Source organism: Scyliorhinus torazame, chromosome 10, assembly GCF_047496885.1.
Source record: "Scyliorhinus torazame isolate Kashiwa2021f chromosome 10, sScyTor2.1, whole genome shotgun sequence".
NCBI classification, from domain to species: domain Eukaryota; kingdom Metazoa; phylum Chordata; class Chondrichthyes; order Carcharhiniformes; family Scyliorhinidae; genus Scyliorhinus; species Scyliorhinus torazame.
Window position 1 is genome coordinate 82,904,665 of NC_092716.1, and position 26,672 is coordinate 82,931,336.

A 26,672-nucleotide genomic window follows, 5' to 3' on the forward strand; every position below is an offset into this window, starting at 1 on the left:
AGTCCAAGATGGTTTTGTGAAAGGAAATCATGTTTGATGAATTTATTAAGATTTTTTTTTGTGAATGTAGTGAACAGATTGGATGAAGAAGAACCAGTAGCTGTTTAGTTTGATTTCCAAAAGGCATTCAATAAGGTGCCAGATAAAAGATAAGAGCCCATTATGTTGTGGATGACATAATTGCACTGATAATGGATTAGTTGACTAACAGGAAACAGAATAAATGCTTCATTTTCAGGTTGGCAAACTGTTACTGGTGGAGTGCCACAAGGAGTGTCTGAACTAACAATCTATATTAGGAAGAAACCAAATGAATTGTTACAAAATTTGCAGATGGGTGGGAAAGCAAGTTGTGAAGTAGACATAAGGACACTGCAAAGCGACAAGGTTATGTAAGTGGTCAGAAATTTGGCAAATGGAATATCATGTGGGGTAAATGCGAGGTTGTCCAAGTTGGTAGGAAGCAAAATATTTAAATGGAGAGAGATTAGAGACTGCTGCAGTACAAAGGAATCTGGATGTACTCGTACATGAAACACAGTTAACATCTGGATACAGCAAGTAACTAGGAAGGCAAACGGAAAGTTTGCCCTGACTTCAAGGAGGATGGAATATAAAAGTAGGGAAGGACATTGGTGAGATCACACCTAGAATGCTGTGCGCATTTTTGGTCTCCTACTTGAGAAAGAAACATGCATTGGAGACAATTAAGAGAGCGTTCATTAGGTTGGCTTCAGGATGAAGGGGCTATCTTGTGAGGAAACGTTGAGCAGATTGGGCCTGAAATCAATGGAACTTAAAAGAATGAGAGATTCTGAGGGGACTTGGCATGGTAAATGCTGAGAGGATGTTTCCTTTTTTGGGGGAATCTAGAAATTGGGGACATAGTTTCAGAATAAAGGATCAACCCTTTTTAAGATAGAGACGAGGAAATCTTTGGAATTCACTATCCCAGAGCACACTGGAGGCTGAATCATTGAATATATTCAAAGCTGAGACAGGCCAATTCTTGAACTATGGGGAGTCGAGGTTTATGGGGAATAGGCAGAAAGGTGGAATTGAAACCAAGATCGGATCGACCATGATCTTATTGAATGGCTGGGCAGGCCCGTGGGACTATATGGCCTACACCTCCTTGGAAGAATGACTACCCGTGGTGGGGCAATTAAAATAGGGGATGTTCAAGATGCCAGAATTAGAAGGGCACACATACCTCTGAGGGTTGTGGGGCAGGAGCAGTTTGCAAAGATGGGAGGGGTGAAACTATAGGGCTATTTGAAGTCCAGGATAAGAAGTTTAAAATTCAGGTGCTGCTTAAAGAATGCCAATGTAGGTGGGCAAGCACATAGCTGATAGATGAACAAGATTTGGTGTGAGCTAGGAGTTTGGATGACTGCAAGATGACAAGGGGCAAAATGTGGGAGGCCATCCTGGAGCAGATCAGAATAACAAAGTCCCGAGATAATGGAGACATGGATGCTGCAGGAAGATCTTGTGTCTGCTACCAGGAGAGACAATACTGGAGATCAGGGCTAACCAGGAGCACCCTTTGGGAATGCTTAAAAGTGTTCTATGATGTTTGAAAAAGTCTCAAGTAGATTCCATTGCAAAAGTATTGCATAATGTAACTGAGTCTTAAACCTGGCAATAAAGGGTAATTGTGAAGCTTTACTATGTATTATACATGAGCCATCAATGGTACATTTTGGGGATTCTGGTGTCTGCATCCAAAAGTGTGGCCGCTGATTATAGAGTTACTGGATACAAATAAGTTACTTCCTAGTTACTTGCTGTATCCAGATGTTAACTGTGTTTCATGTACGAGCACACCCAGTTCATTTCATTTCATTTCAAAAATATACAGTGGAACTTGTAGGGTTTGATATGGTTCTGTCACAAACTATCGCAAAATGAATCGTATAATACAGTCAACATGTATCATCTTGGAATTGTAAGGACATGTGGGGTAAAGAGCTTGACTTTATAAAGCATCTTTCACCACTTTGGAATGTCTCAAAAGTTATTTGTAGCCAATAACATATTTTTGAGAGTAGCCACTGGTGTAACAGATAAACATTTAAACCAATTCCAGCCAGGTCCCACAAAAATATGATGTGATTGTTGTCAAAAATAATTATTGTTTTTAATAATGTTCATTGAGGAGTAAATGTTGGTAGGATGCTGGATGAATTTCCCACTCCTCTTCAGATATCTTGCATCCATCCAAGAGCACAGAAGGGACATTGGTTTAATACCTCATCCAGAAGTCAGCGCCTCTGACAGTGCAGCACTCTCTGTCAAGTTCAACCTAGATTATATGTACAGATTGCTGAAGTGTGACTTGACCCATACTTGCTAACTTCCAGGATGCTACCACTGACAAGTGGGAGGCTACGTTTCCCAGTGTCTTGAAGGTATTTGTATCCAGTAACTCTATAATCAGCGGCCACACTTTTGGATGCAGACACCAGAATCCCCAAAATGTACCATTGATGGCTCATGTATAATACATAGTAAAGCTTCACAATTACCCTTTATTGCCAGGTTTAAGACTCAGTTACATTATGCAATACTTTTGCAATGGAATCTACTTGAGACTTTTTCAAACATCATTACAACATTCAATTCTGTGATGGGGACACCCATTTATAAAGTATATCTGAGTTGTCAGAAAACCAACTTTGGCAGTTAATTAGGTGCAAATTTATACCCAAGAAATGGGCCTTTTGTGCATCAGACCCCACTGAAAACTGTCCGGGCTGCCACTATTGTACCACCTCTGTTTACTCGTGACTAACCCTAAACAGGGGTGGGTAACTGTAGGAAATATTGGAGAACTGGTGGGTTTAATTAGGTTGCTGGGCAAGAGGTTGGGTATTACTTCATGAGTGCACTTCTTACATTCTGTAAGCGCAGACTTAATATGAGTTTGGAGCATGGAAAAATTGACTTATTTAGTATCCTAGCAATATATATATATATATATATTACTTGAAAAATGTTTTGTGTATGTAATACTGGGTATAAAGATGCATGCTTAGTGTGTATGTATATATAGATTTATACTCACTGCTTTACTATCTAGATTAGGTCATGAATAGCCACAGCTACCAGGCAACTGCCAAGTATCTTGTTTGTTGAGGGAGTGGTAGGCGATGTTTTTAAGAGATTAGTATGCTTTTCCTGTGACTGTCTTGTGAATGCTGAAATTTAAATAGTTTATAATTGCTTTGGGATTTTCGTATACATTGTCCATCGACTTTCAAGTGACTGAATTGTATCCGCTGGCAGTCATTATCCTTGAATCCCTACAGTGCAGAAGGAGGCCATTCGGCCTATGAGTCTGCACCCGACCCTCTGAAAGAGCACCCTACTTACGCCCATTTCCCCGCCCTATCCCTGTAACCCCACCTAACCTGCACATTCCTGGACACACTAAGGTGCAATTTTATCATGGCCCATCCACTTAACATGTACATCTTTGGACTGTGGGAGGAAACCAGAACACCTTGAGAAAACTAACGCACACATGGGGAGAATGTATTAAGTCCACACACGCAGTCACCCGAGGCTACAATTGATCCTGTGTCCCTGGCGCAGTGAGGCAGCAGTGCTAACCAGTGTGCCGTCCCTGTTGTTGAAGCTGCCCCAATTTATATTCGGAGATGTGTGCAGTTGTTTGTGACTTAGACTTGTGGTGCTGCTATCTATTCGATTGGGTAAATATGTCCTGTGCAATTCCTTTTATGGAAGAAGAATTCTAACCATTTAGCTTTTATATAGGTTACTGCTGTACTGGCTCTCACTGTTCATTGCATTTAGCATTAATGTCGTGCAGAACATTGAGTCAAAATCAGTATCCTACCCTGGTGGAGAGTGTCTTTATTCAGCAAGGTGTATGTTCTCACTAGAGCGATAGGAGAGGTGGAATAATCCAGATTGGATTGGGATTGTACTGAAACATGCAGTTTGCTCAAAGATAGGCCCAAAATGACCACACAATTTGCTACCTTTGTCACTTCTCTTTTTTTATAAATTTAGAATACCCAATTCATTTTTTACAATTAAGGGGCAATTTAGCATGGCCAATCCACCTAGCCTGCACATTTTTGGGTTGTGGGATGAAACACATGCAAACACGGGGAGAATGTGCAAACTCCACACGGACAGTGACCCAGAGCCGGGATCGAACCTGGGACCTCGGCGCCATGAGGCAGCAGGGCTAACCCACTGCGTCACCGTGCTACTCTACCTTTGTCACTTCTATTGACCAGCTCAACAGATTGACTGAGTGAAGCATTGTAATGGAGTATTGACCAAATGGAGTTTCTGTGGGAATGGTTACTGGCTGAATCAAAACTCTGAATTACTTAGCCCTGTTTGAATTTCATTTCTCTGCTTCACGCTTCAAATGTTGAAATTCAACTGGTCTAGGTTGGCTTTGATTTAGTTCATTTTGTTTTTTTTTGTAAAAATGGGTTGCGGCTGTTCTAAAGAGTCTTCTTGGAAACTAAGAGGAAAACAAAAGTTTTGTATTTACATAGCATCTTTCATGACCCAAGAATTTCATGAAACACTTTGCAGACAGTGAAGGTATTTTCAAAGTGTGATCACTGTTGTAATATAGGAAACATGGGAGCCAATTTAGGAATAGCAAGATCCCATAAGCAGCAATGTGGTAAAGATCAGATCATCTGTTTGTGATGTTGGTTGAGGAATAAATGTTGAACCACCCCCCCCCGCCCCCAACTTCTCTTTGAATATTACCATGGCCATTAAAAAAAATATTGACTTGAGAGGGGAAAAGAGGCCCCAATTAAGTGTCCCTGTCAGACTTGATGGTGTGGGACTTGAACCTGAAACCTTCTGACCCAGATGTATAAGGAGGAGGGGGGGGGGATAAACCAGCTGAGGCGTGGCTGACATCTGAAATTGATACAGTGAGATATGTTCCCAAAGAATCAAAAGTCTCCTCCCCATATGATGCATCTAGATACCCTGCACCCTTTTTCCTGGATGTGTGGTGAAAACCCTGCAGGGTAATTGCAGTTTTTGCTTTCTTCCTTGATGTGTCCAGGTCTGGTACATTAATTTTTCTTTTTTTTTCCTTTTCAAAAACAAATTTAGAGTACCCAATTTGTTTTATTCCAATTTAAGGGGCAATTTAGCGTGGCCAATCCACCTAGCCCGCACACCTTTGGATTGTGGGGGCGAAACCCACGCATACACGGGGAGATTGTGCAAACTCCACACGGACAGTGACCCAGAGCCGGGATCGAATCTGGAACCTTGGTGCCGTGAGGGAGCAGGGCTAACCCACTGCGCCACCGTGCTGCCCTATGTGAATTTTGTTTGCTCGACCTGTTAGTCGCGTGCCCCTCAACATGTAGACACATTCAGCATTTTGAACCTCCTCTTACCCCAGGCATCATTCAACACTACCTCAATTCCTGCTCTTTTAGAGCAAATGAATTGACTAGCTTGTTCTGAGTAAAATCACAAAATATGTTGCTGAAGAACAGCTGAAATTCAGCATGAATACTTTGTGAGTTCATTGTGAGAGCTAACATTGGCTCAGACTTCACACCAAGTTTTCAGAATTCTGTGTCCCTTTTCATTCGTCTGCTGTTTAATCTTTCTAATCCTCGAGGCTGTTATTATTGTATGTCATGCCCTTTGCGAGGGTGAGTGATTGGCTCACATATACTCCCCGAGGTCTATAGTCTGTACTGCTGTGTCAATTGTAAACCCTTGGCCGCAGGGCAAAGGTCAACATAAGCCATTCAGAAAGACTGGCTTGTGTTGAAAGATGCTCACTGATTGACTTCACTGAGAGCTGAGGTACCATTAGAGAGCTAAAGAATGCTTTTTCTTTTTTTTATAAATTTAAAGTGCTAAGGGGCAATTTAGCATGGCCGATCCACCCACCTTAATATCTTTGGGTTGTGGGGGTGAGACCCACGCAGACACTGGGAGAATGTGCAAACTCCACACGACTAGTGACCCGGGTCCTCAGTGCCGTGAGGCAGCAGTGCTAACCACTGTGCCACCGCGCTGCCCGAGAACTAAAGAATGCCGACTCTAATCCGTAACTTTCCACATTTCTGTTAAATTACAAATGAGTGTTAAAATTAAATGCGTCATCACCATGTTGAGTGTATGGCAAAGAGCGGTTATCTCAGCACATCACCCTGTTGTGAGTTTGTATTAATTTGTTGGAATAACCCATGAATCGCAGGTTATAAATACCAGACTTGCATAACCCTGCTTCTGGGAGAAAATGGATGCCTTCCACCTATTCTTTGAGTTGCCCAACCCTTTCCCCTTCCTGCATCCCTCCCACCAATGACCCTTTCAATAGAATATCAAATCCCCGGTGGAAGCAAAACAAAGGAATTGCTCGGGATTTAACTGAAGCTGGAAATAATTGGTGTCTGGAGGAAAAAGGTTGATCTGTGAAGAATTTGGGATTTAATATTTTACTCACTGTTCTAGCATCTAAACATGGTAATGTAGCCTTCGTTAGATGTGAACTCGAGAGTGCAATCTGCGTTGTGGGAGGTCGACCTTTTGTTTTGTTCCTTCTTGGTCAGAAGCTGTCTTCCAAAGAAGGCATTCGGTGTTGATGTTGTGCAGTGGCTTTCAGCATCCCTTTTTCCTGAGCTTCTCCTGTATCAGGTTATCATCTCCAGCCAAGAAAGCTGATAGTGACACTTCTGCATTTTTGTATTTCTGTCGTGAGAGGATTGTGTGCAGACTCTCTGGGTGGGATTCTGCCGTAATCGGCGGGCGGGAAACTCCGGCGGGAAGGAGTTGCATGAACCACTCCGGCATCGGGCCGCCCCCAAAGGTGCAGAATCCTCCGCACCTTCAGGGGCAAGGCCCGCCCCGGAGTGGTTTGCGCCCCGCCGGCCGGCGGGGAAGGGGCTTAGCGCCACGCCCACCGGCACCGAAGGGCCTCCGCCGGCCGGCACGAGTTGGCGCATGCACGGGAGCACGAGCATGTGCTGGCGTCATCCCCGCGCATGCTCGGGAGGGTTCGTCCCCGCATCGGCCATCGCGGAGGACCACAGCGGCCGATGCGGAGGAATAGAGTGCCCCCACGCACAGGTCCGATCGCGTGCCTGGCCACCGTGGGGGCACCTCCCGGGGCCAGATCCCCCCGAGATCCCCGGAGGCCGCCTGCGCCGTCAGGTCCCGCCGATAAGGGCCTATTCCAATTTATGCCGGCGGGACCAGCTGAAAACGGGCGGCCACTCGGCCCGTCGCGGGCCGGAGAATCGCCAGGGGAGGGGGGGGGGGTGCTGTCAGCGGCCGCCGACCAGCAATGCGCGATTCCCGCCTCCGCCAAATCCCCGGCGCCGAAGAATTCGGCAGCCGGCAGGGGCGGGATTCACGCCGACCCCCGGCCATTCTCCGACCTGGCGAGGGGGGTCGGAGAATCCCGCCCTGTACATTTACGTTCCTAAATCCAGTTCCTCAATCCCAATGTGTGCAGTTGTATACTCGCGAAAATGTTCCCATGTGTGGGAGCTTTGTGTACAGGGCCATAACCTACTGCTCTGTGGTCTGAACTTGCGTGCTTCAGTTGCTGTGCTGTGTGTCTCCTGTTTTGTCAGTGCTAAGGACCACAGTGAAGTGCGATGGCCTGAATGCTGATTGGCTGATGTGCTACCACTCTTGAGTTTGAACCAGAAAGAAAAGAAGTACTTTATGAAGTAGAGTCATTATTGTAGTTCAGGAAACCAATTGCTTTACAGCAAGCCCCAACAGACAGCAATGTTACAATGATCAGCGAATCAATTTTTTTAGTGATACTAGTTGCGAAGTGAACTATTGGCCAGGACACCAGACAGCACATCCCTGCAATTGGGATGCGATCTTTTTACACCTACCTGAGAGGGCAGGTGGGGTCTTGTTTTAACATCTCGCTTGTTTTAACATAATTTTAACAATTAACATTGTTTTAACATAGGTAGCACGGTAGCACAGTGGTTAGCACTGCTGCTTCACAGCACCAGGGTCCAGGTTCGATTCCCCGCTGGGTCACTGTCTGTGCGGAGTCTGCATGTTCTCCCTGTGTCTGCGTGGGTTTCCTCTGGGTGCTCCGTTTTTCCCCCCACAGTCCAAAGATATGCAGGTTAGGTGGATTGGCCATGCTAAATTGCCCTTAGTGTCCAAAATTTCCCTTAGTGTTGGGTGGGGTTACTGCGTTATGGGGATAGGGTGGAGGTGTGGGGTTGGATGAGGTGCTCTTTCCAAGAGCCGGTGCAGACTCGATTGGCTGAGTGGCCTCCTTCTGCACTGTAAATTCTATGATGATCTCATCCAAAGGACGTCAATTCTGGTGCAGCACTCCCTCAGTGCTCCACTTGTGTCATCTTAGACTGTGTGTTGTAAAATGAGACTAATGTTGAACCACAGTTGACACCTCTATCAGTAAGTTCCAGTAGGAGCTGGCCAGAAGTCTGGAACAATGAGAAACAAAATATATCATGCCTAGCTTTTCACCCATCCAGAATTCTACCACTGAGCTAAAGGAAACTGATCTAACCGCATAAATGCTGACCACGGGGCAGCATGGTGGCGCAGTGGGTTAGCCCTGTTGCCTCACGGCGCCGAGGACCCAGTTTCGATCCTGGCTCTGAGTCACTGTCCGTGTGGTGTTTGCACATTCTCCCCCTGTTTGCGTGGGTTTCGCCCCCACAACCCAAAGATGTGCAGGCTAGGTGGATTGGCCATGCTAAATTGCCCCTTAATTGGAAAAAAATTGAATGGGTACTCTGAATTTATAAAAGAAAAAATGCTGACCACTGACTTGTGCATTAGCTTCTTAGAATCTGACCTAACTTTGGAGCACAGGAACTGCATTGCAGGCAAATTGCTGCTCTTCGTGCAAACCAAAAGGGGTTCTTGCTGTCAAACACAATGAGAATGCTTACAAACCTGAATCATTGCCATACCATTCGAGCTGTTTAACAGAACAATCTTTCCAAATTGGGGCACACTGGGCAATACAAACATTTACAAGCAGAACAGTTTGATTTTCTTTCAAAATAAAAAAACACGTTTATTAAGAAATATATCCAAACCATCAAACTGGCACACAACACAGCGATACCAACCCTTCCTTCATTAAGACTGCAGGTACAGCAAAGAAAGGAGGAAAAATAATCTGCACAGAAACTTAAAAAAAGTTCTGTAGCTATCCACTTAGTAGCAAGATCAGGAAACAATTTTCCATCCCACAAAGTGGAATGGAAACGTTGTCTGATGCAGTCATTCCAAAGCAGAGCGAGAATGCAACACTTGGTAAGAGAGCATTAAACAGATGGAGTCTTTGCTTTCTCCATAGCCATGCCCTTACAAACCAGCATTTTTTGCTATCTTTTTGTGCATTAGATTAACAACACATGCAACCACAATGGTGACCTCCTAATGAATGCATTGAGGTGGAATACTTGTCATATATTAGCATACCACCCAAAAGAGGGCCAATGGAAAATAGCCAAAGCGATTCTGGACAGATGGATACCACCAGATTACCCTGTGGGACAAAATGGGAAAACTCCTGTAACTGGCCATGAGAGACTGGGAACAAGGCCAGTAAGTGTTACTGAATTATGACACCAATAAATATCTTTTATTTAAAGAAAAAGCAGAGTTACAATAATATTAGCAACAGTGTGATGACCTATTGCTGCATCTGTGAAAAGAAATTAGTTTTGGAAAATGTAAATATTTGTACAATCTTTGGAAAGCTACAAACCTACTCAGCTGGATGGAACTGGCTACAGCAGTTTGATTCGAAGGTCCCGCCATCACCCCTAACAGAGGGTTTATCTTTTTGTAAAACTGAAAGGTGCGATATAAATGCCAATCTATCTTCCTAAAAGATTGCTGTTTGGGACGATTAGCCCATTTTATTAAAGGTATTATTTCACTTCATATGGTCATAAGAGGATCATGAGTAAGTCATTCGGTTCACTTTGCCTGCTCTGCTATTCCATAAGATCATGGGTGATCTGATTGTGGCCTTAACTCCACTTGCCTGTCGATCTAAAATCTGTCTAACTCAGCCTTGAATATATTCAATAATCCAGCTTCCACTGCTCACTGGGGACGAGAAATCGAAAGACAAGTGCCCCTCTTGAGTGAAGAAGCTCCTCCTCATTTCCACCTTAAATGGGAGACCCCTTATTTTTTAAATTGTGCCCCTCGGTTCCAGATTCCCCCATGAGGGGAAACATCTACCCTGTCATTCTTCTGAACTCCAAATTGCAGGAAGTGACCGTTGTTACTGACATGAGCGAGACAGGCAAACTGTACTTCTTTCCTCTCACCAACTGCCCATAATGGGTATAGGCCCAACCTGGCACTCCCAATGCCACCTGGGCACCCTGGCACTGCCCAGGTGGTGTTGGCAGGGGCATTGCCAGGGTGCCAGGTTGGCGGTGCCCAGGTGGTATTTTGTCCATGCCGGGGATTGGACACGGGGGCTGTCCTGCCATTATGAGGTGGGGTGTGGGCAGGGTGTCTTAAAGACTCCCAGATTAGTGCGTTGGGGGGGGGGGGGGGGGGGGGGCAGAGATCGGGGCCCTTGCACTGTCAAGCTGAGCTTATTCAAGCAGGAAATGAGCCTGAGTGTGGGCTTGGCGAAGTGTTCCTTGCCAAGGAAGTCCCGTTTAATAGCGGGGTCGTTCTTGGCACTGCAAGCACCGGCAAACACCCCGCTAAACGGGACTCTTTCATTTTCATGAAATTGCGCCCATAATTCTGTTTGCTAAAATGCACAAAATTAAATAAATTGCCACTGATAATCTATAGACCACAGAGATGCACGAGGGGATGGCCCTGTTGGCAATCCAGGCATTGTGAATTGTGGTTCAATGGTACTACTGCTCTGGGACTATCCCTATCACAGAAAGCCATTGGGACAGTCTGATATCTTGCAGGGAGGGGGGTGGAGTTGGTGGCAATATGCGTACTTGATTCCCTTGCACAATGATGGCTGCTGCATCTACTAAATGAGGCTTTTATTTTCAATTAACCAAAGTTACTTTACAGAAGGGTCATTGAATCACTTTCTTTATTGATTTGGGCCAATTTAAATATTGTGCAGCCTGCATGGGATCAGAGTGCTTTCTTCAGTCTTGTGCATACTGGCACAGCTGCAGTATTTTTACAATGGCAGTGTTTTCCTGCGGCCAAGAAAATAGAATGCTCCAGTAACTGGGACTACAGTGCTGCTGATAATGTATTACACTGTGTATGTTGTGCCTTCTATCTGGCGTTGAAGAATTGTATGTCTTCCTTCAAAATTTATAAATGCATGTTTTTGATTTAAAGACTATGTATCATTCTCCAGCTGAAGAGAGGGGCAGGTGGCTTGTTCCTCAGATCTGCCATTCCCATTCATAACTGACCCAACAGGAATGCACAAAAGCAGGCCCAAGTTGACTTTTCACTCCAACATTCTCTTTCTCGCCTCTGACATTCTCCCCACATATCCTTCCCCTGCATGCAGAAGAAGACACGACTTGAGGGATTTGATATCAGGAGAATACCTTCCCATCATGCCCAACACAATAATTAATGTGAGAAAAAGTAGCAACAATGCAAATTGATTTGTTCTTTGTTGCTCTGTATTTCAAATCCTGTCTTTGTACCACATTTTGTACGTATCAGCTGATCAGAACTTCTTTTCACACAAGTCCTGGTTTCCTATGCCATTTACTTGCCTATGGCTTGCGATGAATGCCTTTTCTGTTTGCTACAACAAATGGGGTTCCTGAGTAAAATATTTACATTGTGCATATTGTGTTGCTGAATGAGGTTTGGTATGAAAAATAACTTCATGAGCACGTTGGCATGAAGGAAGTCCATTATTAGCCAGTTTACAAAGGAATCCCATTCTGTTGATGTTTTATTGATTATTCCGAGTACTTATTCATCTTGCCAAGGGAATTTGATTAGGTTGGGCTGGTTCAGGCTATATCTAGTCACTGGCATGTGATGGGTTATCCAAGGTTTGGGATGGTGTGCTTTAAAAAAATATGACCACTCCGAGATGATTTGTCTTTCTGCAGTGAATTCAGTCGTTGTTGTGGTGAAATTTATCTTGCTTGTACAGCTGACTATTGAGTGTCCAGTTTTGTTATTTAAATTGAGCATTGTTACAAAACCCATTTGTTGCAATGGACTTTTAACATGCGTATAGTATTGAGCAAAGGTTAATGATAGGTTGCTTTCACTGTGGGCAAACCAGAACGCAAGTTTTATAACTCCCAAGGATCATTTTATTCAAACCTGCTATTATAGTTGCTTGCTTTTACCTCGTACACTGAGTTTGCGTGCATTACCGCAAATGATTAGATGTTCATTTACTTAATCAAGAGCATGAGCAAGCGAGAAGATTTACCTGTACATAAATAACCTTGAAAAGGGAGTCAACAATTTCAGCATTACTACTTGTTTTAAATTCAGTCTCAACACCACGGTAGCCCACTGGTTAGCACTGTTGCTTCACAGTTCCTGCGACCTGGGTTCGATTCCCGGCATGGGTCACTGTTTGTGCGGAGTCTGCACGTTCTCCCGTGTCTGCGTGGGTTTCCTCCTGGCGCACTGGTTTTCCCCCACAAGTTCCAAAAGACGTGTTGTTAGGCGAATTGGACATTGTAAATTCTCCCTCTCTGTACCTGAACGGGTGCCGGAGTGTGGCGACTAGGATATTTTCACAGCCACTTAATTGCAGTGTTAATGTAAGCTTACTTGTGACACTAATAAAAGATTATTATTATTGCAATGATTAAACCTATAAAGGTTTGCTGCACAAGTTTAAGGGAATGCGTATCGAGTATAAAACCTAGTTTCGGGTTCATAATTGGTTCAGAGGAAGTAGCAAATACTTTTTGCGGGACTGATGTCTGGCCTTGGGGAAGTACTGAATGGGAGAACAGTTTTAGGAATGGTGCTGTGGGTCCACATTAGTCTTGATCTAAAACAAGAGCAGAATATGTGCGAGAAACACAAGTCATTCAGTATCTGTGGAGCAAGATAAGCAGAGTTAATGTTACAGGTCGACGGCCTTTCATCAGAACTGGAAGAAGTTAGAGACTTAACCACCCTGGCTTGGAAATATATCACCCTCTCTTCTTCTCTGGGCTAAAATTCTGGAACTCCTTACCTAACAGTACTGCACATGGACTGCAAAGATTCAAGGAGATGGCTCACTGCCGCCTTCTTGAGGGCAATAAGGATAGGCAGTAAATGCTAACCTTGCCTGACACGTCCTGAGAATACATTTTTTGTAAAATATTTTGAAGAAAGTGCAGAGCCAAGGGAAATGTGAGACCCCCGCCTCCCCCTCCCAAGAACTACAGAGATAAAGACTGTCCTAATAGCTTCCTGTGATAGGAATAGTCCCAAAGCAGTACTACCATTGAACTTCAATACACAATTCAGCATAATGCCAGGGTTGGCAACCGAATCAACCACTGGTACATCTCTGCAGTCCCCATTTTCTGAAAGTAGTTTCATTATCAGTTACAATTGAATTAATTTTTCACAGGTCAGCCAACACTGCCAGCAAAATTATAGGTAAATGAGTGGTCATGGAAGAAGTACAAATAAATTGCTTTTATGCCTCGAAGGAGTGTTTGGGCTCTGGATGAAGGGTAGGAAGGAGGTGAAAGAGCAGATATTGTATCTCCAAAACTTGCATAAGAGGGCATCGGAGGGTGTTGGGGGTAACTGGGGAGTTGATCAGGTGTCAGGAAGGAAACAGTTCCTCTGGAAGGGAAGGGAGAGATGTGTTTGGTGGCATCACACAGGAGGTCAAAGAACAATACAGTACAGGAGCAGGCCCTTCGGCCCTCCAAGCCTGTACTGGTCATGATACCAACCTTGGCCAAAACCCTCAGCACTTCCTTGTGAAAGAACAAAGGGTAGGATGGTCAGTTCAGTGTGGAAGATCGGGATAAAGGGGTGATCTGGAAGGGATGGGAAAGGGGGTCGTAATTTGCATATATGGCAACCTCTCTCACCTCGTCCATTGTTGCTACTTATCCAACATTCCGTACCAGAGAGCAGACGTTTCCTCCAATAAAATATTGGGAAGACTGAAGCCACCTTGGTCCGCACTTCAAACTCGATTGCCTAGCTCCCAACTGCACCCTCCCTTTGGCAACAGCCTGAGATTGAACCAGTCTGTTTGAAATCTTGATGTTACGTTTGATCCCAATATGAGTTTCTGTTCTCATATTTGCACCACTAAAATCATCTATTTCCATCTCCTGTAACTTTGCCCCTGTTTCAGCTCTACTGCCGCTGAAACTCTCATTCATGCCTTCATTACCTCTAGTCTTGACTATTCTGCTCTCCTGAATTCTGCCCTTAGTCATCTTGAGGTAATCCAAAAACTCTGATGCCCATGTCTTAGCTCACAGCCAGTCCTATTTCCGCTATCATCCCTCTGCATGTTAGCCTACATCGGCTGCCAGCAAGCAATGCCTTAATTGTGAAATTATCATCCAGTTTTCAATACCCTCCATGGCCTCAACCTCCCTATATCTGTAATCTGTCCAGCCCCATAACCCTCCAAGATATCTGGATTCCTCTAATTCTGGCCTCTTCAGCATTCCTGATTTTCATCATTCCACTGTCAGTGGCTGTGTCTTCGATTGCTGAAGTCCCAATCTTGTATTACATTAAATGTGCTATATAAATACAAGTTGTTGATTAATTGCAATCACAGAAATTATAGAAGGATCGAGGTGAAATTTTTAGATGAATACGACTATGCTAGATAAAATACTAAGTAGACAAATGTAAGATATTTGACTTGGAAGAAGTAATGGAGGGAGCACAATTTGGGGGAGATGGTGCTAAGGTGGTAATGTCCCTGTACTAATAGAGGACCAGGTTAATGATCTGGGATTATGGGTTCAAATCCCACCAAGGCAGCTGGTGGAATTTAAATTCAATTCATTAAAGTCAGGAATTGAAAGCTAGTCCCAGTGATGGTGACCAGCATGGTCGATTGTCTGGAAAACCCATCTGGTTCATCCTTCCGGGAATGTAATCTGCCATTCCTACCTGGTCCGGCCTGTATGTGACCCCAGATCCGCCGTGATATGGACGAATCTTCTGCCCTATCAAGCCAATTCTGTTCAAGGGCAGCTAGGGATGAGCAATAAATACTGGCTTTGTCGGTGACATCCACATCCTATAAAATGATTTGTCATTGAGTTTCCTTCTGCGGTTTCATCCCATTCAAAGAGGATGTTAACCTTTCAGCAGCAGAAAGTTTGCACATGTGCATGACCGTGAATGGTGTCAGGCTATCAATTGGGTTCGGAATCAGATGGCAGCGTCTTGGCTAACTTTGCAATTTAATTGTTCCAGTCTAATCCAGCGATACTGAAGCCAAATGTCGCTTCTTTGCCCCTGCCCAGTCGGAAAAATAAGTTTTATATGCCGGTCTTTAAAAAAATATATACATGTATATAAATTGTCATGGGTCAGTTCCCACATATGCGACCCTTGTGACCTCCTCCCAAGATGTTTCCTCTAAGGAATTTATTTGGTGAAAGCTGTTTGTTAACCCCGAGGGCTGCAGTGGGATGTTTGCAAGAACCCGGTCTCTCTGTGGCAGGATGGATTATTTCACTATAAATACTCATTACCCTGAAGAGGGAAGGTTAAGAATGGGCAATTTTTTTCCTATTGGATTAATATGTCAAGATTTTCTGCAGCTTTTATGCATTCAAACCTTGCACAAATCAGATTCACTGTCTGGTTTACTCAGGGCACGTTGTTTTTGATAGTTTCTGCCTTGAGTGGTTTTCTCCTGTTCTTCACAAACATTTTCTCTGATAATATTCAGTGCTGGACGGTGTCTTGTAAAGCTCTATTAGGAAGGCTGAGGGCATTGCCTTCTCACATTTCTACAATTCTGTAAGACCAAAATAAATGCCATGTGCAGATGCATTGTAACATTGACAGAAGGGCGTGACCTCCACATACAAGTTGGTACTGGTATTCCAGAAGTTGCCTGTACCAGTTGCTGACTGTCGCAGATATTTGGAACATAATTGATTTATGACTGATAAAAGTGGTAGAATTGAGGAGGGAGGGGGGGGGGGTTAATAGTTTGGTGTACTAAGTGGAGATAGTGAAGGGGCAGATATATTTGGGTGTGTTTACTGATAGCAGCTGCAAGTTCACAGACACATAGACTGAATACAGAAGGCTGTGTCTCTGTTTGATGCCTACTTATACTTGGAATAGTAAAGGCTAGCTGTAAAACTTGTGGCCTCATTAACATTTAATCTTCAGAACACAACAACGTGATGGAGTAAACAAGGTGTGGGCTTTTTGAAATGCTTCTTTTGTTTAGTAAATAGCTGTCTTCCAGAACTTGACTCTGTATTGTTAATGGTGAGACTTAGTACAGCATGAGGTTAAAATGAGTAATGGGGTCTTTTCTGAGAACTCTGCTGTGGCAAAGATACAAAATGCAGCTGTTTCTGTGCCGTGGTGAGTCATTAGCTCTCTAATGTTTTCTGAGTAGTTTCTGACATCCAGTCCTTGAGAACCGTTTGAGAGCAAATGAAGCTTAAGAATAGAAAGAGTAATTTTTCAACTGTAACATAGACGAACTAACTCTAGTTCAATGTCTTCAAAATCGCAGGTCTTTATCAAACTTTCAATTAAATAAAAGTTTCTGTGGATAATGCACATTCTAATAGCCACGGTGCAGACAATTGGTCTTTCTTCCAAAGCTGAAACCTTGGGCTGGATTCTCCACAGCTCCACGTCAAAATCGCATTTGGCGTGGACGGCGGAGAATCCAATTTTACGCCGAAATCAGTCCTGGCACCGGTCTGGCGATTCTCCGGGACCCGAGAATCGCCGTGTTCGCGGAGTACTCGGCGCGGCTGGGGACCCATTGCCAGAGGCCCGCCCAGCAATCCTCCGCTCCTGACTGTCTGAGTTCCCAACGCTGTGGTTCTAACCACCTATCACCGTTCGGGAAGCTTGCGTGGTGGTTGTGGACTTAGTCCGTGGCTGCCCTGGTGGGGGGTGGGGGGGATCAGACACCGGGGGGGGGGGCCTTATAGGCGGCCGGGGGACAGATCGGCGCGGTCAAATCTTCGGGTGCGTGCCCGGTCGGGGGGGGGGGGGGGGTCTACATTCTTCATCTGCATCCGTGGTCCGAGTCTGCCATGGCGCTTGGCGAGGCCGCTGCCATGGGCATGCGTGGACTCAAAACTGGAAGTGCAGGGGCCTGTATCCTCAGATAAAGCAGCGTGAGCTACTCTGCGTCCTTGCTAGCCCCCTGCAGGTCAATGAATTGGCTGATCTTTTTTATAGGAATCTTCAGAGTGAAACGCTAGCGTTTTTACGCCGGCGTGTGTACATAGTCCCATCTTGGCAGAATCCAGCCTTTTGTGTCTGCTGCCTGCCCTGAAGCATTTACCTCTTTACAGATGTGTATTTTGCCTTTGCCTCGATGTGAAAATTGTGTAAAATGAAATGAAATGGTATTTGTATTGGTTTAGGAAATCTCTCCTCATCCTATTCTCGTCATCTTCAGATTTGATTCCAACTTGGTTCTTCTAGTATTGCTGTCAAATTCTAAGCCTCACATTTGACCAATATCACCCAACAGGGTGAACTGAATCTGCCCCTGTTTAAATAGCGTGACGAAAATTGGGAATCCAAGATTGAGTGGAAAGAGCAAGAGGGATTGTGGGGGAGAAACAAGGCTATTGCAAATATTTTCCCCCCAATTGACTGATGTTTATTTTAAACCTATGCTGGGAGACTACATGTTGACATGTTGGGAATAGGGAGTCTCTTGACATGATGCATGAAGCGTTACAGAAATTAGAACAGACTAGATGGAGTGTGCTCAGAAGTTCAAGTTCACTCCCAGTTTTTGGATTTTTAAAGTTCCATTGAGATATCAGGAAATGAGTGCAAATAATCTTAAAAGATCTGATTGTGTGTAAAACAGTTTGATTTTACACCGCCTCACACCATGAGAAATGTCAATCATCCACAGCTAGACTTTATGAAAGAGAGAGAACCGTTTCCATTTCTGTCGGGCCTTTGTGTTCTTCGGATATCTCAAAGCCCTGTGTTTCTAATGAATAATTTTTGAACTGTAGCCGCTTTATGTAGACAAATCGTTACATTGTTTGAGTGCCCATTTTTATGAACATACGAATTAGGGGCTGGAGTAGGTCCCTCAAGCCTGTCTCTGAAGCCTAGGGTTGGGTTGTCCTGTTCCTGATGTGGTTGAGTGAGATTGCGGATGGCTGAGCCTGCCTGGGTTGGGTTAGGTGGCATGTTGGAAGCAATGAGATTTTGTGCTTTGATCGTTGGAATCCCAGGAAGATGCTGAAGAGTGCTCATCATGATTTGTCCAAAGTATCTTTATCCTAATATATCCTGGGGAGGAAGACAGCCAGAGCAGGTGGCGGGTTTGGGTTGGCAGGATTGGTTCTGTCCTCACTATGTTCGAGGAAGGTCGCCCCAGTGAGTTCCTCCCTATTTTTTCTGTGTCACGCCCTTTCCTTTTTCAGGCAGACTGTAATCTGAATGAGGACTGGGATTTGTTTGGCTTGGAGTGCTTGCTCCTTGCTATCTGTTCTGGCCTGCACATGGAGAAGAGTTTAATTTGCGCTGTTAGTTGATTTCCCCTTTAGTTCTGGGATTCTCAGGATATTGTTTTCTTCCTTCTGTCATTTTGTTTTGAAGCTATGGAGAAGATGTAGGTCTGTGATGTCGCCTCTAGCCTGTTTTGGTGCAGACGGTTCCTCTATCTGTGAAGAAGATATGTTGGGGATTTTGTCACTGATTCAACTGGTCTTATTTATTCCCATTCTTGAGATGACGACTGTTTTATGCTAAAGCCTGTTGTATGGGTTGCTTTCATCTTCTTTTGTTTGTGTTCATGTGATTTTTCTAAAAATGTTAAATAAAAAGACTTTAACAGCCTGATTAGAAATATTACTTCAACTTCCAATTGTGGAGTGGTTGTGCAGAATCTTTCAACCTGGTGAACTCTTCAGTGACTATATATTCTTATGGTGGACTGTGCGATATGTAATTTATTCTTTTTAAGTGAGTTATGAGTCGCCTTTTGATGATTCCCAGTTGAATACTTTGAATAGTTTTAAGGCTTTGTGTATAATGGTTCATGTTTTGCTTGCCAGCTGTGTGTAGGGGTTGCTGTGACTGCCTCCAGTTCTTCCCAGTGTAAGCCACAAAATAGCTGCTTGGAACAGTGAATTCCTTTTCTCACCATGTTTCCCCTAACCTATATCCTGATGGCATTGGAATATCATTGGGTTATGTGTCAATTCAAATCTACTGGCCCACCAGTATTTGCGTTAAGTTTAACTATACAACTGGTCTGTGAAAAATGAAAACTCCAACACTATACACCAAATGCTAAAATCTTATCCATCATGTACTACTGGAGGTAACTCCCCAGTGGTAGTCTGGACAGGATGTTGGAAGTTAGGACTAGGAGTCAAGTCATTTAGCCCCTTTGATTCTGTTCTGCTGCGATCAAGACTGATCTATATCCTGACTCCACCTGGGTACCTGGCATCATATTCCTTAATAAGCTTGGCTGATAAAAAATCTATCCATCTCCGATTTAAAATTATTAATTGAGCTTGTATCTATTGCTTTTTGTGGCAGTGTCTCCCACATTTTTTTCAAAAATGCGTTTCCTCACTTTTCTGCCCTGGTTGGATGGTCTGGCTTTGATTTTAAGATTATGTACCCTTATTCAAGACTCCCAAAAGTTTCCATCTACTCAATTTTCTTTCAAAATCCTAAAAGCCTCAATCAAATTACTTCTCAACTTTTTATATTCTGGGCCTAAGCCCTGATTAATGTAAACTCTCTTCACATTTTAACCCTTGGAGCCCTGATAATGTTTTGGTGAGTCTATACTATATTCCTTCCAAGGGAAATATATCCTTTTGAAGGCACGATGCCCAAACTTGTATGCAGTAGTCCTGAAATGGTTTAACTTGAACTTCTGTACAGTTGTAGCAAAATGTGATTTGACAATAGGCAGACTTTAATAGGTAGTTCAAAAAATCTCGGGCTGGATTCTCCGCACCCCGATGCCAAAATCGCGGCCTGCGCCAGGGTGGAGAATCCGTTCCCCTGCATGGAATCGGGACCCGATTCCCCAGGCCCTGAAAAGCACCGTACTCTGAGAGTGCGCCGCGCCGCATATCACCTACCTGTGGCCATTGCTGGAGGCCTGCTCCGAAATTCTCCGCCCCCGACATGCCGAAGTCCCGATGGCATGGATCTAACATGGTCCTGTCGGTTGGGATACGAGCAATGCTGGTCTGGGGCAGGCCAATCGGAGGGCAGGCGAGAGCCTAATACGGGACCAGGCACCTTTTGGGCGGGCGGTTCGGGTCGGGCGCACGGCCGATCGGGGGCACTGTTTCGGCTCCAGCTCCACGGTCTGAGCCTGCCATGGAGCACTGCGTGGCCACTGGAGGCCGCCGCCGTGTGCATGCACGGCCTCTGACCCGGAAGTGCGGGGGCCCATATCTGCAGCAAAAGCTGCTAGTTTTACGATGGTTCATTGCTAGCTCCTGCAGGGCTATGAATCTGTGGCCCTTTCACGCCAGTTTTTCTGGCACGAAAGTCCACAGTTTTTACGACGGCGGGGGAAAAACTGAGAATCCAGCCCCAGGTCTTTTTAGACGAGAGACTTCCCAGTGGCGATGAAGATTTTTGGTTCTTAAAAGACAATTTTAAATTACAAAATTAGCGATGGAAAGGCTCCTTTTGGAAGGTTGTCAAGTGGTAAAATTCACATTGTTGTCTCAAAGAACAAAGAACAAAGAAATGTACAGCACAGGAACAGGCCCTTCGGCCCTCCAAGCCCGTGCCGACCATGCTGCCCGACTAAACTACGATCTTCTACACTTCCTGGGTCCGTATCCCTCTATTCCCATCCTATTCATGTATTTGTCAAGATGCCCCTTAAATGCCACTATCGTCCCTACTTCCACCACCTCCTCCGGTAGCGAGTTCCAGGCACCCACTACCCTCTGCGTAAAAAACTTGCCTCGTACATCTACTCTAAACCTTGCCCCTCTCACCTTAAACCTATGCCCCCTAGTAATTGACCCCTCTACCCTGGGGAAAAGCCTCTGACTATCCACTCTGTCTATGCCCCTCATAATTTTGTAGACCTCTATCAGGTCTCCCCTCAACCTCCTTCGTTCCAGTGAGAACAAACCGAGTTTATTCAACCGCTCCTCATAGCTAATGCCCTCCATACCAGGCAACATTCTGGTAAATCTCTTCTGCACCCTCTCTAAAGCCTCCACATCCTTCTGGTAGTGTGGCGACCAGAATTGAACACTATACTCCAAGTGTGGCCTAACTAAGGTTCTATACAGCTGCAACATGACTTGCCAATTCTTATACTCAATGCCCCGGCCAATGAAGGCAAGCATGCCGTATGCCTTCTTGACTACCTTCTCCACCTGTGTTGCCCCTTTCAATGACCTGTGGACCTGTACTCCTAGATCTCTTTGACTTTCAATACTCTTGAGGGTTCTACCATTCACTGTATATTCCCTACCTGCATTAGACCTTCCAAAATGCATTACCTCACATTTGTCCGGATTAAACTCCATCTGCCATCTCTCCGCCCAAGTCTCCAAACATCTAAATCCTGCTGTATCCTCCGACAGTCCTCATCGCTATCCGCAATTCCACCAACCTTTGTGTCGTCTGCAAACTTACTAATCAGACCAGTTACATTTTCCTCCAAATCATTTATATATACTACAAAGAGCAAAGGTCCCAGCACTGATCCCTGTGGAACACCACTGGTCACAGCCCTCCAATGAGAAAAGCATCCTTCCATTGCTACTCTCTGCCTTCTATGGCCTAGCCAGTTCTGTATCCACCTTGCCAGCTCACCCCTGATCCCGTGTGACTTCACCTTTTGTACTAGTCTACCATGAGGGACCTTGTCAAAGGCCTTACTGAAGTCCATATAGACAACATCCACTGCCCGACCTGCATCAATCATCTTAGTGACCTCCTCGAAAAACTCTATCAAGTTAGTGAGCCACGACCTCCCCTTCACAAAACCGTGCTGCCTCTCACTAATACGTCCATTTGCTTCCAAATAGGAGTAGATCCTGTCTCGAAGAATTCTCTCCAGTAATTTCCCTACCACTGAAGTAAGGCTCACCGGCCTGTAGTTCCCGGGATTATCCTTGCTATCCAGTGACTACATAGGATTTTAAATTAGCTCCTCTCGGAATTAATTTCTGTTGTTGGACGCACTGCACCAGTTTGTAAAATAGTTTGCTGATTGAGGATCTCAGTCTGTGACAAGTCAATTGATCTATCTTTCTCATTGCATGCCTATTTGTGTGGCCTTCAATTGGGTACAGTGAACAGTTGAAGACAGTTTGACAGTATTTTAGTTAGAGACCCATCTGAAAAGGCAGTCTGAATGTTGTGGCTTTAAAATAACTTCTGATAGTTAAAAACTTGAACACCCAATGTAATGTAATCATTGATTTTTATTTTGAGAGGTACATTAGCTGACATAGTTGCATCATTAGTTTAAAATAATGTGACTCATTCTGACTACACTGAAGTAATGTAAACCATTAGAACATAAGGTGGTGGGGTGGCGCAGTGGTTAGCACTGCTGCCTCACAGCGTTGAGGACCCGGTTCGAACCTGGCCCAGGGTCACTGTCCGTGTGGGGTTTGCAAGTTCTCCCTGTGTCTGTGTGGGCCTCGCCCTTGCAACCCAAAGATGTGCTGGGTAGGTGGATTGGCCACATTAAATTGCCCCTTAATTGGGGGAAAAAAAGAATTGGGTACCTTAAATTTTTATTTAAAAAAGAACATAGGCTGGTATAATGCACCTGGTAATAGGCAAAGTGCAAACACAGCAAATGGGGGGGATACTCTCACCAGCACTTGACATGTTAACTTTTAATTCTTCATCGATGCCATACTTTAGTAATACTATAACTGACTTTACTAGTTGACCTGGTGTGGGACATCTTGTGGCAAGTAGGTTGATGATTGCTTAATGATGATGAAAGTATTCTGCTATGTCACACGTTCTGCTGGTGTGACATAAATTTATTCGAGCTCTATTTGTAAGTAAACAGCACCTGAGGTCAGTTAGAGTTTAATTGTTGCGTTGGGGAGGGAATTTGTAGACTGCAAGATGCTTGTAAACCTCCAGATGAGGAAAATTACAGTAAGAAATTACTGCCTTTTTCACATTCTTTTGATGCAGTGAAGCATTTGTCATTATAATCACATTCTCAGCTCATTAGAAGCATATATTTGTGTGTGTGTGTTGTTGCTTGTTTTCACCTTAGTTTATTTGCTCTAATTCTGTCACCTTTGCTCATGAGTCGCCAGGTATCGTTCTGACACCGCCACGTGGTTCAAGTCCAAGTAATGATTAATAATGCAACACACCGCTTAGTAAGAGTTAAATCAACGCTCATTTATTATATACAGCAATTAATACGTATACAATAATCCTACTTCTAGACTACTACCTACCACTAAAAGGCCAATACTTAACTTTTGGAAATGGCCCACCAGGTCAGGGAAACGAATGGTCTTTCGAATTGGTTCTGAGCCGGCGGGATTCAAAAGCTGGTACAAGTCGATAGTCAGGAGTGTCTATCTGGTAGTGATCGCTGGAGTAAAACTTACGTTCTCTTGTAGAAGGGTCTCGAAGTTGCGGGCAGGAGGAGAAGGGTCGAGTTAAACTTGGCCCCTATTCTTATAGTCCCCAGGGGCTTCCTGCCTCTCGGGGCGGACCTTGTACCTGGTTCCAAGTGATTGGACTTGGTCCCAATCACTTGGTTCGATATTCTCCAATACTGGAGCGATTCCTTGATCGGGGGGTGGTCGTTTACCTTTCTTCGTGTCAGCCCCTGCTGGCGCTGAAAGGTCTGGGTTGGCTTTATGTTGCTAATGTGTAGCAATTGTTCCCGGGGATGGCTGATTAATATGCAGATGGCTGGGTTGTTGTGATGTTGATGGCTGCAGGTATCGGTCTGGACTGACTTCCCCAGAGGCGAATACACTGTTTTACCTGCAGCTGTCTGTTTGAGTCCTGTTGGCTGATTTTCCCATCAGCCTCTTCCGTTCGCCATTTTAAATCGGGGTTTGGCCATTCTAATCGGGAGTCAGCCATTTTACATGGCTACAGTGTAAGACAGTCATACATTGGTGTCTTTTCTCTCTCTTTCCACAGGGCTCCCAGCCAGGATACCATTCACAATGTCACTGTCCATGCGGCCTGTGCGCCGCATTTTGTTGACTGGAATTACTAGGAGTCAGTCATTTGCTGGAGTCAATTCACCACAGGACAAAGCATTCAGGTTAGTGCTGTTTACAAATCAAATAGGCCCTTAGTGATTTAATGGATTATTTTCCCCACTGAGCAAGAATTGCAAAGCTTTATTTTTTTTAAGCGGAATGACCAATAGTGAAGGGCTGTGCTCTGAAGACTTGGTATGTTAACCCACTGCCCCACTATGGTACAGAGCTGTCTGCTCCATGTCAACATACTTCAACTGAGATGGCAAGAGGAGCACGCCAGTGCTTAAATGTTGCTGCGGCTGTTCTTTAACTTACCAAACTCTTGGACATTAAAGTTTTTCCTGAAAGTCGCCAAAACCCCTTGCCCACAGAATAGACCGATCCCGTGAGGAACAACTGGTGTCTGGGTTGAAATCTTGAGAGAACCTCCCTCCCCTAACAAGACTGTGGGTATCCCTTACACCACATGGACTGCAAACGTTTAAGCAGGGCAATTTGGGATGGCCAACAAATGCTGGCCGAGCCAGTGACTCCCATATTCCTTGAATAAAATAAAAAATGGTACTTGTATAGCATCTTTTGCAACCTCCCAAAGTGTTCTGCAGCCAATGAATTACAGTACTTTTTTTTTAAGTGTAGTCGCTGTTACAATGTCAAAAACACTCAGATAATGGCTTGACAATCTGCTTGCTAGGACACTGGAAGAGCTGCAGACTCATTTTTGAAGTAGCTTCATCTGATATTTTATCTCCACCTGAGAAGGCAGACATGGACTTCATTTAACTTGTTTGAAAAGCACCACCTCTGACGGTGCAGCACTCCCTCAGTACTGTCTGGATTGTATTCTCAACTCTCTGGCGGGTGAGACTTAATCCCGCAACCTTCTAGATCGAGAGCGAGAGCTCTGCCATCAATGCAAGTTAAACTCTTTTGGCCATAAGGTCAGATTTACCTCAATGATGCAAAATCTGTTGTATCTACTCATTTGCGGCATTTATTTATTGGCAAAAAATGTCAGGAGAAATCTGTCTCTCTGGTTAGATAATGGAATGTGGATTGTTTGCTGATGTCCATCCATTCACTGTCAAGAAAGGTCCAAAAGGATTAAGATATGATTAACCATTTAATGAAAGTAGGGCTGAACAGGTTTTTGGCTGCATCAGCATTTATTGCCTATTCCTAATTGCCTTTGAGAAGTGAGATGAATGTTTAATGTAATGGATAAAATGTGCAGCCATTTTACCGGTGGCTAATTTTGACATGCTAAATGAAGAATACAGTGCATAAACAGCTCCTTTTTTGTTACAAATATATGAAACCTGCCTTGTTTAAATTTTCCAGCAGCCTCCAAGGTCTAATTTATATTGTGCGCTGATATGACCCAACCGGCCCAGTAAAAGTAGTAATTAACTGCAGTCACCAACTTTTAGATAGCCGCCGCAACCTTCTGGTGGACAGGACAGCATTTTTACATTTTGATGAGGATGTCACTACGCATGTTCAGAGTGTGCAGTGGAAGCATGAAGAGTGGCACATTGTGATATCAATTAGCATGTTATGCTGATTAGACTCTTTCAGTGCCATTTTGGCGTTTCAGCTGACGCGCTCCCTTAACCTCGCACAGCTGAGCATGCATTCAACAACGGGAAGGATCTCCCATCAGTGCTATTTAAAGGGATCATCCGGATAACTTTCAGGTCGATCACTGATTTCTACTGACTGTTGCTGGGTTAGTAGAAGTATGTGGAATTTATACTGCTACTTAAAAGTTGGTGAAGTTGATGGGGAGCGGAGTGTACGTGGCAAAAGGCTTAGTACTCACATCAAACGTTCTGCAGAAATTCACAATGACCGCAAGCTTTCCAGCAGGTTTCCCAATGCACCCAGTATTCATGTGTGCATGCCAATCAGCGTATTCCTGTATGCTGCCCCATCAACCTCCTTAGGAACCCCTGCAGTAGAATGCTTGTGCAACCTCCCCCTCCAGCCAGTTGTCGCACGCACTGCCCTTTGGCCCCCTGCCCTGGCTGTAGGCCAGTCATGCCCAATGACTCACTACTTGCAGATTCCACTCTGAGCTACTCTCTAAAGTACGCACAGTGCCAATTTTTGAAATGATGGCTACAAGTGTCCGATTGAATGACAGTATTTCATCATTGGTCTTCTCTATCCAGAATCTGTGCGTAAACCAATTAAGTGGTTTAAAAGATCACAGAACTTGGGTTTAAGTGAGTTAACTACCATACACACAGGTCTCCTGGTCTTTTGCCCATCATCAAATCTTTATGT

The 26,672-nt window shown here is 44.4% G+C and overlaps 1 protein-coding gene across 4 annotated transcripts in view; it reads left to right on the plus strand.

The window, feature by feature from the left end:
- Positions 1 to 26,672, plus strand: part of ripor1 (RHO family interacting cell polarization regulator 1) — a 450,995-nt gene that overhangs the window by 285,872 nt on the left and 138,451 nt on the right. For all 4 annotated transcript variants that reach the window (XM_072518311.1, XM_072518310.1, XM_072518312.1 and 1 more), the window contains exon 2: positions 24,316 to 24,442. In XM_072518311.1, the coding sequence (XP_072374412.1) occupies positions 24,342 to 24,442 (101 nt within the window). In that variant the 5' untranslated portion in view covers positions 24,316 to 24,341. The remainder of the gene's footprint in view (positions 1 to 24,315; positions 24,443 to 26,672) is intronic.